The sequence below is a fragment of the Leucoraja erinacea genome, chromosome 37 (assembly GCF_028641065.1).
Source record: "Leucoraja erinacea ecotype New England chromosome 37, Leri_hhj_1, whole genome shotgun sequence".
Taxonomy (NCBI): Eukaryota; Metazoa; Chordata; class Chondrichthyes; order Rajiformes; family Rajidae; genus Leucoraja; species Leucoraja erinaceus.
Genome location: NC_073413.1, coordinates 9,189,326 through 9,201,995, shown reverse-complemented (window position 1 = coordinate 9,201,995; position 12,670 = coordinate 9,189,326). Strand labels below are relative to the sequence as shown.

At 38.6% G+C, this 12,670-nt stretch overlaps 1 protein-coding gene across 21 annotated transcripts in view; it reads right to left on the bottom strand.

The window, feature by feature from the left end:
- Positions 1 to 12,670, bottom strand: part of atf7ip (activating transcription factor 7 interacting protein) — a 97,821-nt gene that overhangs the window by 7,899 nt on the left and 77,252 nt on the right. For 20 of the 21 annotated variants that reach the window (XM_055663313.1, XM_055663306.1, XM_055663307.1 and 17 more), the window contains 2 exons: positions 1,666 to 1,744; positions 196 to 423 (listed from right to left, as the gene is read on the bottom strand). In XM_055663313.1, the coding sequence (XP_055519288.1) occupies positions 196 to 423; positions 1,666 to 1,744 (307 nt within the window). The remainder of the gene's footprint in view (positions 1 to 195; positions 424 to 1,665; positions 1,745 to 12,670) is intronic. The other variant, XM_055663299.1, reaches the window with a different exon arrangement.

Below are 12,670 nucleotides of genomic sequence, written 5' to 3'. Positions count from 1 at the left end.
GAACCATGCAACTGAATTTTGCAGTGGCATAGGGCAGGACGAAAGAGGCCACGTATAAAGTAGCTGTTTAGCACCTTGCTCCCAAGGTCATTAGGATGCACTAGAATTTCTTGGTAGATTCTCATACAAAATAATGCGGCAGTATCTTGATGACATGATCGTTAGTAAAGTGATGTTCAATATTGGATGCAATACCTGTCAATACTCTACCTGCAGACATGCTTTGCACACTGGCCGTCTGCACAGTTAACGCGATCGTACTGGGGCTGGTCTGGGTTGTCGGTAAGTGGGACTGTGTGGTGGTCTGCTGTGGAGACATCCCCTGGGGGGCTGCAGGAGGTCGAACCTGGGTCTGGATGGTGGGCGAGGATACCAGAACCTGGCTCGTTGCTTGGCTTACAGGCTGATTGGGTTTCTTGGAACCTGGTCAAGAAAATAAATTGTCAAACTAATGCAAGCATATTGTATAACAACTCTCAGACAAAGAATTGGAACATTTTGTGAGCATTATCCATTTATTAACAGTACCCTGATGCAAGTTCACATGCGTTAATTTGTAAAAATGAGCATCTGGTCTTTATAGCCAAATTGATCTCATTTAGTCTACTCTCTAAATAGCCCCTATGTACCACTCATAGAATTTCTGATCTGTTTTATTTTGTTTGACATGAAGATTGCCAGTCATTTTAAATGTTCAACTTGCCTTGAATGATCAAGAAATTATTTTCTACAGTTATTTTTTTGTTTGGACCCATTAGGTTGAATGGCCAATTTTTCTGATGTAAATATTAACACGGCTAATTGACAAAAAATACTAAGTTTTACTGCTGCAATGTTATTTTCTTTTACTCTGTGGCACAGAGGTAGAGTGGCTGCCTTACAGCGCTAGAAACCCGGGTTCGATCCACATACAGGTGCTGTCTGTACAGAATTTGTACGTTCTCCCCATGACCTGCATGGGTTTTCTCCAGTTTTCACCCACACTTGTAGGCTAATTGGCTTGGTAAAAATTGTAAAATGTCCGTCGTGTGTGTAGGATAGTCCTAGTGTGTAGGGATCGCTGGTAGGCATGTGGACTCAGTGGGCCAAGTGGCCCGTTTCCGCACAGTGTGTCTCTAAACTAAACTAATAAACGTTTGCCTGATGTACTTTTAAAAAAGTGCCGGCTAAGATGGAACCTCATAATGTGGTCTCCAAAGGAATTTTTACTGATCCCAGAAATTGACAATAAAATTACATCGGATAAACCCACTGTAAATTGGGCCAAGCAGTTATTCTGCATCAAAGTCAGGCAAGATCAACACAAAACGTTGGAATAACACAGCGGGTCAGGCTGCATCTCTGGAGGAAAGGAATAGGTGAAGTTTTGAGGTGGAACCGTTCTTCAGACTGCCATCTGCAAGCAGTCTGAAGAAGGGTTCCGACCCAAAACATCGCCTATTCCTTTCCTCCAGAGATGCTACCTGACCCACTGAGTTACTCCAGCATTTTGTATCTATCGTCAGTATAAACCAGCACCCGCCGTTCCTTCCTACACACTCAGTATCAGATAAGTCAGCTGGAATTTTGTAAAAAGCTACAGCAGACGTTGGTAGATTTCAGTGGAGAGTTATGCATCACCAAATACAGGGAGCTGCACAAGAAATATAGTGGAAGAGGTCATACCTTGTGCAGACATTTCATCTTCATCATCACCTGTCAGGTCAATGACGGCTCCCGTGTCACTTCCTCCTGTCTTTCCATTCTGAAAGAAAAAACTGCTGTTTTGCCATGGGATTCCTCGATGGACTATACATCAAAATCTGCTCACGTCACTACATAGAGACCAGTCAGGTGTGAACTGTGTTGTGGTTGCTCACCAATTCTTCTCTGGCTTCACTTAATTGTTGATAAACGATCATTTTAATTCTCCATAAATTTTAACACAAAGTCTGTTGTTATACATCATAAAAATAATCAACACTATCCATTGACAGCGTTGATAATTGTGCGTCTTACCCATTGAACGTCATTGAGACTTAAAGAATGATGCAGGTCAGGCATATTTGTGGCTAAAAGATGGTAAACATTTTCCTACATGTTAAACCAATTTCCCTCTTGATCCTCAAAGTTTTAGCCGAAAGATCTAAGTCACGCTCCAATTTCCAACGAGGAAGCGGGTATCTGAGGTTATGAGGAGAAGGCAGGAGAATGGGGTTTGGAGGGAGAGATAGATCGGCCATGAATGAATGGCGGAGTAGACTTATGGCCTAATTCTACTCCTTTCACTTTTGATCTTAAGAAACTCTTCCCAAAGAGCCATGAGATACAATCTCTACCGTGTCCATGTCATTTGAGAGGCACCAAATCTTCCTTCACCAACTTCCTCCCATTATCTTTGTAACTTCTGCCTTTCATTTACAGTGGGGGTGAGGAGAGGATCAAATTGCCAACCGTCACATCCATGGGGAACCTCAGTCTTTCTCGCTAAGCAGTAGACGATGGAAATATTAAAGTTTGTATAGTTTAATGTTATGTGTGTCGAGGTACGGCGAAAAGCTTTTTGTTGCATGCTTTCCAATTCTATAGTCAATATAAGACAATGTAATATAATACAAGGAATAGGATATTCTTGCTTGTGCCAGCATCTTCCTTCAATATAGCCATTGCTGATATTTTATCACAATGATGGTATCCTGAACTGATCCAGATTCCCCCAATTCTCTTCGGCAACATTGAAAGTTACTCTGAAGATGGACACAAAGTGCTGGAGTAATTCAGCGGGTTTAGTTTAGTTTCTTGTCACGTGTACCGAGGTACAGTGAAAAGCCTTTCTTGTGTGCTAACTAGTTAGTGGAAAGAAAATACATGATTACAATTGAGCCATTTACAGTGTATGGATACACGATAAGGGAATAATGTTTTGTGCAAGGTAAAGCCAGTAAAGTCTGATCAATGACAGTCCGAGGGTCACCAATGAGGTAGATAGTAGTTCAGCACTGCTCTCTAGTTGTGGTAGGATGATTCAATTGCGTGATAACAGCTGGGAAGAAACTGTCCCTGAATCTGGAGATGTGTGTTTTCATACCTTTTGCCTGATGGGAGAGGAGGGATGGTCAGGAAGCATCTCTGGAGAAAACAGACAGGTGATGTTTCGGGTTTGGACCTTTTTTTCAGACTGACTATTCTATTGGTCTCTACAACAGATGTTTTTATAACCAAACTCATGAGTAATTTCCTGTTTTTAAAGTAGATTGTTAGATATGGCCTGATTTTTATATCAATTTTGCAGCAGATATTTTGTAATTAACCTATTAATCTAATAAATGGATCTATTTTATTTGGTTTAACTACGTCTCATTACAGTATTTTCCAAAATCTCATTGCTATTTAAAATAAATTGATCTAACTCCCAATTTGATTTAATATTGATTATCTAGTTGTTAACAACCTCTTAATTTAGGACTGCATACTAACTTTTAAAAATAAAAATTAGCTCTATATCTATTAACATTTCTGTAGTTTTCTCGCAACAGTTGTTAATCTGGCAGGGATGGTTCTTGCTCTTTGAACATTTTTCAATTCAATCTGCAAAATCTGGAGTTATTGGGAAAAATCTGACCAATTCATCTGTTACTACTCAATTCGTTCTCAGGGAACTAGATTATAGCAAGTACCAAGACTCTGAACTTTGCCAGTCATCCAAATCTAAAGAAGAGCAGCATATGGGAATCAAGTATTTCCAGCATCTCGGACTTCAGATTTCCAGAACTCCTGTGAACTACATCTTTGTTTCAGTATGCATTTCTCTTGTTTCTATTGCTCTCATTTATATGTCTTACTCCTCCAGATATATCAGGTGTGATTAACAAAAATGTGTTTTCCTCTGTTACACTGCACAAAAGCAAAATAATATTAAATAAACTCCGTATATCACAGGTATGCTTTGTCTCCTCCCTTCCTTCTCTGCAACTTAAAATGGGCCTGGTTTCTCATTCTTGCGGTTTTATAGCTACTCAGGCTGCCATGGAACGAAGTCTGAAGGGCCTTGACCCGAAACTTCACCCATTCCTTCTCTTCAGAGATGCTGCCTGTCCCGCTGAGTCACTCCAGCATTTTGTTGGTAACTTCACTATTAGCAATTAGTCAGATTGTTCCATAACAGTCTTCAGGGAACTAGATTATAGCAAGTACCAAGACTCTGAACTTTGGCAGTCATTCAAATCTAAAGAAGAGCAGCATATGGGAATCAATATGGGCAAGTCCTAGTGAGGACCCACTTTTGGGTCCATTTCCTCATTGTTCAACTGTGAATTAACCATGTTGGTTATACAAACCAGTAATCCAATTTCCGACATTAGGTCAGAAGTAGAACAATGCACTTTGAAGATGTTGTCACATTTGTGAAATAGAACAGGGAGATGTCCTAACACCCACGCTTGGTTCTATCATAATCTGAATAGCTTAGTCCAATTACCCAAAGGGCAGAATTTCTAAGAAACAGGCTATCATACTTCTGAAATGCAAAATAGCAACAGTGCCCTCCATAATGTTTGGGACCAACACCCATCATTTATTTATTTGCCTCTGTACTCCACAATTTGAGATTTGTAATAGAAAAAAAAAATCACATGTGGTTAAAGTGCACATTGGCAGATTTTATTAAAGGGTATTTTTACACATTTTGGTTTCACCATGTCGAAATTACATCTGTGTTTATACATCGTCCCCTCCTTTTCAGGGCACTTCAACAATTCTCATCCTTGTTTTTTCCAAGCACTTCATAGTCCCAACTGCTCTCTTGGCTACAACCTCACTCAATGCTCAACCCTCTAATATATTTCTCTTTCAGTTGCAGACTGTTGATCCTTTCCTCAATCACCCACACAGCACACTACTGGTTATGTGGCTAAAGACCCTTGCTAGGAATTTCTTCTTGAAACTTGTTTCACTCCTGTTAACACTTTAAAGTTATGTCCAAACTTCTAATAGTCTGTCCTCATAACTTAGAACAGCCCACTCATATTTATAATACTTTGAAACATTTTGCTACATTAATGCTCCATATAAACCCAGTTGCGGGTATTATTTTGACAATTAAGCACATCTGAATATCAACTGGCAGAGCATTGAACATCTACCATCTCTTAAAATAAGTAGTTTAAAATCCACAAAGGGTTGTAACTTCATTTATTTAGAAGATGCTGCGAACAGAGAGATATTCTGTAATTCCACCATTGTTGCAAAGAGGCTACAGTGACTGACTGGATTTATAATGGAATGGGGATTACTGAATAGACGACAGCTGAGCATTGTAGTACATTGTTTAGAGATATACTAGCATTGTGATTATGTTATTAGACTAACATTGACCCCTGGACAAATACTCCAAAGACAAGTTCAATCCCTACTGTGGCAACGTATACTTAATTATTTTTTTTTGGAGAAAAAGAAAGCAATTGGATTGTTGTTAAAAACCCGCCTGGTTCCCAATGTCCTGTTGGGAAGTGTCCTTAGTATGTTCTACATGGATTCAAAACCCACAGTAATGTGGCTAACTCTTAATTAAGCTCTGAAAAATCCTGTAACTCACTTGGCTGTATCATTGCCATTCACTATGGGAATAGTGCACATGAAAGATTGCAGAGGTTTAAGAGAGCTCAATAAAAAAAGCCTCAACAGTCTGGGTCTACGCAGTGGACAGTAAAACACAATTAATAGAGAGGGGCTAGAGTGCATTGTAGCATGACAGTGTAAAGTAATACATTGCACATCACATTCAGAAATCATCATAGATATAAACAGCTTACGGTAAAAAAAAGGGGACAGTGACACAGACTTGTGGAAACAAGACATGAGATAGATTGTTCAAGGACAGAGCAGATCAAAGTAGAAACAACGACCACAAGTAATTCAGCTAGCTGGGGATTTGAGGATTGAGAAGGAACTGCAGCGTCTGACTGGGTCAGATTAAACTGCAAGTAATAAGCCAAAATAGTCAACAAGATCATATAGTTATAGATATTGATCTATCAGTATAATGTAACATTCGATTCTGGTAACTACAAAACATCCTTATGTTAAATTTAATATTTAGAATATACATGTTACCAAAGATTAAGTCGTCTATTATCTTGCTTGAAAGCTGGGTAGTGCAGAGATAGGAATGTTGTGGGACCATCTTATTCGGAAACATTTCATATTTTCAACTTAATATTATCGTCCCAATTTTCTATCTTTTGTATCATGCCAGTAAATATCTCATCAATGATTTGAACAAATGAACTCTACTAATAGCTGGAAAAATAGAACCAGAATTTGGGATTCTCTAATGACTCGTGGTAATGACCTCGCAGAAGCAATTTTATCATCTAGAATAGAAGACAAAACAGCTGACGGAGGCACAAACTGGCATCCAATATACATATAGCATTCACATTAAAGCTGTGCAATTACATCTACAGACTAGAGGAACAATACTGATGAAAACTGAGCTGGCAACCAACTTGGTCCCAAGTTTATTCTATAGAATTATTCAACCATTTGCTGTTGGCTATCTAGATTTAAAAGGCATTTAAGATACATTCCAGCTGAAATGGCTTTGATTTATTTGGGACAAAATGTCAGTGCCCAAGAGGAAGTAAACAACTCAGGTCAGCCAACTGAAAGCCTTGCATTCTAATCCGTCAACTGATTCTGCCCGTCCGTAATTAATTTGGAGTATTGTGAGCAATTTTAGGCACCATTTTTGATGAAGAATATGCTGGCTCTGGAGAGGGTCCAGAGCAGGTTTACTAAAATGATCCCAGGATTGAGTGGATTAATATACGATGAGCGTTTGACGGCACTGGGCCTCTAGACGCTGGAGTTTAGAAGGATGAGGTGGGGTCCTCATTGAAATTTACCGAATAGTGAAAGGCTTGGATAGAGTGCTTGTGGAGAGGATGTTTCCACTTGTGGGAGAGTCAAGGACCAGAGGTCATAGCCTCAGAATTAAAGGACTCCTTTAAAAAGGAGATGAGGAGGGATTTCTGTTGTGGGAGGGTGGTGAATCTGTGGAATTATTTGCCACAGAAGGCTGTGGAGGCCAGGTCAATGGATATTTTTAAGGCATAGATAGATAGATTCTTGATTAGTACGGTGTCAAGGGTTATGGGTAGAAGGCAGAAGAATGGGGTTAGGAGGAAGTAATAGATCAGCCATGGTTGAATGGCGGAGTAGACTTGATGGGCTGAATGGTCTAATTCTGCTCCTATCACATGACCTTATAACCTTAATGATACCGAGCAGATTGTATGTTACTGACTGGCGACGAGTTTTCTTCCAATCCAAAAGGGAGAGTTAAAGCCTTCTAGATATATTGACGAGGCTCACAAGTGGCTTGATAGGCCAGGTTTCACTGTAAATAATGGAATTATATTGCAACTCCTATTTCACTATGAAACATTTGCATTGTCAATTTCTTTTTGGTTTTCATACATAATGAACCCATCACTTCTCAAAACGTTATGATCGTGTTTATAAAGAGCATAGAATTGACAACAAAATAAAATCACCATTTTTATTATATAACGCCATGGTCATAAGTGCAAAAATATGAATGGTTAGAACTCGTGCATTATTCAAGACAATGCACTGTTCTACTTAAGTTTAAAAATGAGCGCCACCTGCTGAGTTCAGTTCAGTAGACAATGTACCAAAAGATAGAAAAAGAAGAGTTTACAATAAACCCACACTGGTTCTCAACTGGCGCTGCCAGTATTCCAGGTCCACAACATTCTGAGTTATCCACCGATAACCCCAAAACAATAAGTTAATCATTCTGATACAATTCAAACGTACAAATATGTTTTTAAAATACATTAAACTGTGGTAAATTAGCATTAACAAGACATTACACAATGATTATTAGCAGTCTTTACCTAGTTCATTGCCACATCACCACAGAGTGAATGAAAATTCTCATGTAAAGTGTGCAGATAACGAGAACAAAACTACAACAGATGCTGCTAGGCGTTATATAATAGCAATAATGAACTGGAAGGTGTATATTATTGTATACACTTAGGGCATGCATTCTTTGCATCCTTTCCGCTAGGGATTCCAATATAAATATAAAACTAAAATGGTCACCATCACTCAGATATCAATGTTGTAGTATTTTACCCTTTTGGGCATGGAAGACAATAGAACCCCAGTAGTTTAGACACCATTATCACTCCCTAATCAGTATAATCTATAACAACCTCCCCCCCCCCCACCCCCATAAATTCTAAGTTAATACTTTTGGATAAAGGCAGATCTGGGATTACAACCTCTCCTGTAGTAAAAGTCACTTGCTCCTCACTTTATCCATAAAAACAGCATCAAATTGTCATATTAGTTGAAAGTGCAGAATTGTTTTGCCTCAAACATGAAGCCTGCTCCAAAGCAGAGGTCGGACTCTAAATCTAGTGCTAAAACCAGTTACAGAACAACCATAATTAGTAAATAGAAGCCAATCACAATCGTCAAATCATAACATTTTATACAATATCTTGACGCATGACTCTAACAGAAAATCTCCCCTGAAAGGAACAGCCTTGTTTATAACACTAAATAAGGTGCCATGCATTTAAAACAAACCAATATGGTTTTATTCTATTGTGCAAAATAGGATAAGCATATAAGAAATGGATTATTTAGTATAATCCAATTGTTTATTAGTTTTTACTTAACTTTTTTAAACGTTACTGCTACTTGTACGGAAGGGAAATAGTTCCAATTACTTGAGAATTTAATGAATGATATGGGTATTCGCTCAGCCATGTGTCTCAACAGATTTACTTCTGACAGTCTTAGCTCAGTCTATTATTTAAAAAAAAAATCAACTTTAGGCTAAAATACAAGTAATATTGTTTCCTTTTGGAAAATTTGTACAGCATTGCATTGGGTTTTGTAAAATTGGTCTAGTAACATGCTGATGTTTGCCACTATGATTATTTCTAAAACATAGAAACACACATTTTAAAAGGCCGCTTTACTCTTCTAGAGTTCCTACACTAACATGTACAAGTTTTTGTTCGAGTATCAATTTTTATTTTGGATAAGACAATATTGAAATCAATTTCCTTCCACCCAAACAATTTTAAGGCACAGCTGTTTTGTTCACATCATTAACCTTCTTCTTGCCCAAGATTAAACCACAAATGACCCTGTACGGGAGACAGGGAAATGACCGATAAGATTTGATGGGCCAGTGCATTATTTACCAATATACACCTTCTTACTCATTATTATTTTGAATGAAAAATATCATATCATCACATATTTTTGGATTGCATTTTTAAAAATGGCAGCAAGTAATTAAAGCACATCAGAATAAAAAAAATAATGCAAAACCTTTTACAATGTTAACTTCAAAATGTTACTTATTTGGAGCTTTTGATGACTGAGGTAGCTTTGCCCAGGACTAATAAAATTCATTTTTTTAAAACCTGCATTTGGGCGTGGAGACAAGTATCAGTAGAAATGAATCTATATAGCCAACTGAACTAGCTCAACTAGCCACCACCAACTCAGTAATGGTCAGGAAAACAATATTCATATTGCACAATTCCTTTATTTATAATGACGCAATATAAGATGCCCAGATTTCTTAAACTTTGTCACAAAATACAGTAATATTGCATTGCAAAGTCAATATATCTGCTCTCTTCACAGATGCATTCCAATCTGTTGAACGCATCCAAAATGTTTTGATTAATGCTCGATCTTAATACTTGAAAACTAAATGGCTCCAACTTTTTAAGTAATTGGGGACTGGAACAACAGCCCTGGATCAAAAGTACAATGTAAACAAATGGCTAAGTACATTTTGGCTCACAGAAACACAACTTGCATATTCAAATCCTATTATAGCAAACTGAATATTGTGGGTTAATTTTTGTCTTCATTACTCTACACAGTAATTAATTCTAACACTACTTCTACACAGATAACTTTGCAATAGCTTCTCTAAAACCCTTTTACCAGAATCTTTTTTTAAAAATTCTTACGTATAATAATTTGAACAGATTTCTAAATTTACATTTTATATAATTATGGCTATCGATTTAGAAGAGCTAAAACATGTTTCTAAAAGCCACTTTCTTCCTATATTTTATTATGCTGACAGATGGTGGCAAATAAATATCAATCATACTCTTTACTGAAGCAGCAACTTGTTAAATTAGGGGTAATGCAACTGGAAGCTTGACATGAAGGATTTAGTCACAGATTCACCGACTTATACAGCATGGAAACAGACCTTTTGGCCCAAGTCATCCATGACGATCAAGCTGCCCATCTACACTAATCCCATCTGCCTGTATTTAGCCTATATCCCTCCTGGCCTTTCCTAGCCAGGAACCTGTCCAAAAATCATTGTAGCATCATCATAGGCACTTGCCTCCACTTCCTCCTCTGGCAGCCCATTCCCTACATCTACTATCTGTGTGAAAAATAAGTCCCTCAGATTTCCTTTGAATCTTTGTCCTCTAGCTATCAGCCCATGCTGCTCTGGGAAATAGAATGTGACTTTCAACCTTATCTATGCCCCTCATAATTTTAACCTCAGCCTCCTTCTCTCAGGAAAAAATGTCCCAGTCTATCCAACCTCCCCATATAACTAAAGACCACCAGTTCAGGAAATATTCATGTGAATCTTTTACACCTTCTCTGATTTAATTACATTTGTCAATTTACCTTTATAAATACAAAAAGGCCTCGTCCGTGGAAATAATAGTTTCATCAGATATAGGAGCAGAATTAAGCCATTCGGCCCATCAAGTCTACTCCGCCATCCAATGTAATGGCAAAGTTACAAAAAACCCAGAAGATCCCAGCACAAGATTGGCTGAACACAAGACGCCCATTAGATTAGGCTGAACATAAGATGCCCATTAAATGGGCTACATTGGTACATGTGTCTCTGTGTTGCAATTTGATCCCAGCTAAAATTGCAAGTGTGTCGTTTAGTCACATCTCATGAGTTCAATGGTAAGTCACTAACAGAAGGAACAACTTCCACTATGCAACCTGAGCACTAAGTATTCCTTAGTCTTAAAGCCCTCCCTTTCTTCCTCGACCACAGAACCATCCAATTCCCATCTACTGATACTCTCCTCCGCCTACAACTTTTCATTTGACACCTCCCATTTCCTAGGCGTAGTTATGGTCAAGTGCATGGGCCCAAGCTATGCCTGCCTCTTTGTAGGGTACGTCGAACAATCATTGTTCGAGGCGTACCATGGCCCTATCCCCGAACTCTACCTCTGCTACATCGACGACTGCATTGGTGCTGCCTCCTGCACCCATACACAACTCACTGACTTCATTCATTTCACCACTAACTTCCATCCAGCACTCAAATACAACTGGACCTTTACCAACATTTCCCTACCATTTCTAGACCTCACCATCTCCATCGCAGGTGATTGACTACTGCCCGACATCTCCTATAAACCCACCGACTCCCATGGCTATCTGGACTACACTTCTTCCCACCCTTCTTCCTGCAAGGACTCCATCTCCTACTCCCAATTCCCCCATCTACGCCGCATCTGCACCCAGGATGAGGTGTTCCACACCAGGGCATCGGAGATGCACTCATTCTTCAGGGAACGGGGGTTCCCCTCTTCCACTATAGATGAGGCTCTCACCAGGGTCTCTTCAATACCCCATAACTCTGCTCTTACTCCCCATCCCCCCAACTCGTAACAAGAACAGAGCCTCGCCTTCCACCCTACCAGCCGTCACATACAACAAATATACCTCCGACATTTTCGCCACCTCCAACGGGATGCCACCACTGGCCAAATCTTCTCATCTCCTCCCCTGGCTGCATAACTATGAGCACAAATATTATTTAAACTATTTCTGCTCCAACAAGAATAATCCTAATTTCTTCAATCTTTTATCCTTGGTATAACTCTAATCAGTTGCTACGCCACTACATAATTTAGTATAGGCCACTGATTTTGTCTCTAAAATGAGATGCCACATAAACTCGATACAATTCTTCAGCTGTGGCTTAAACTGTTTGCATATTTTGTGCTTTTGTACTCTACACCTCAATGTAAAAAGCCGAGTATCCAACCTGCTTTTGCATCCCAACCCACTCCTATGTGAACTCGTACCTCTTTAAAATTGTACTTTTTAGTTTGTTTTAGTTTTATATAAATTTATAGATAAAATTATATGGATTTATTTAATGAAAAAAGGGACATTATTTTTTCAATAAAAATTCCATCTTTCTTGTTCAACTGAGAACACCTCTATTTCAGCAGCATTCACAGCGGTTAAAGGAAAAAATATACTACTTAAATATTTTATACGTTCAATGTCCACTGATTGAAAGGGATTCTATCTCTCAAAACCATTAGCTAAAAACATCTCCTCAATCTGCCATAGACATGCTATTCTACTGCTACAATAACATTCCAGAAATGTCTCCTACATCGACCCATATGAGGTTAAGTGTCTAATATCCAACAAGGATAATAGTTTAACTCCAGATCCTGGATAATCTGATTAAAGGTTATGATGGAAATCCATATGTAGTATGGACATTTGTAACTATTACTAGACACTAGCACTACAAAGGAACCAGTTTTTGATGTCAGATTTCATCTAATACAAATTGGAGCTGTATTTTGTACATAAGATTGAC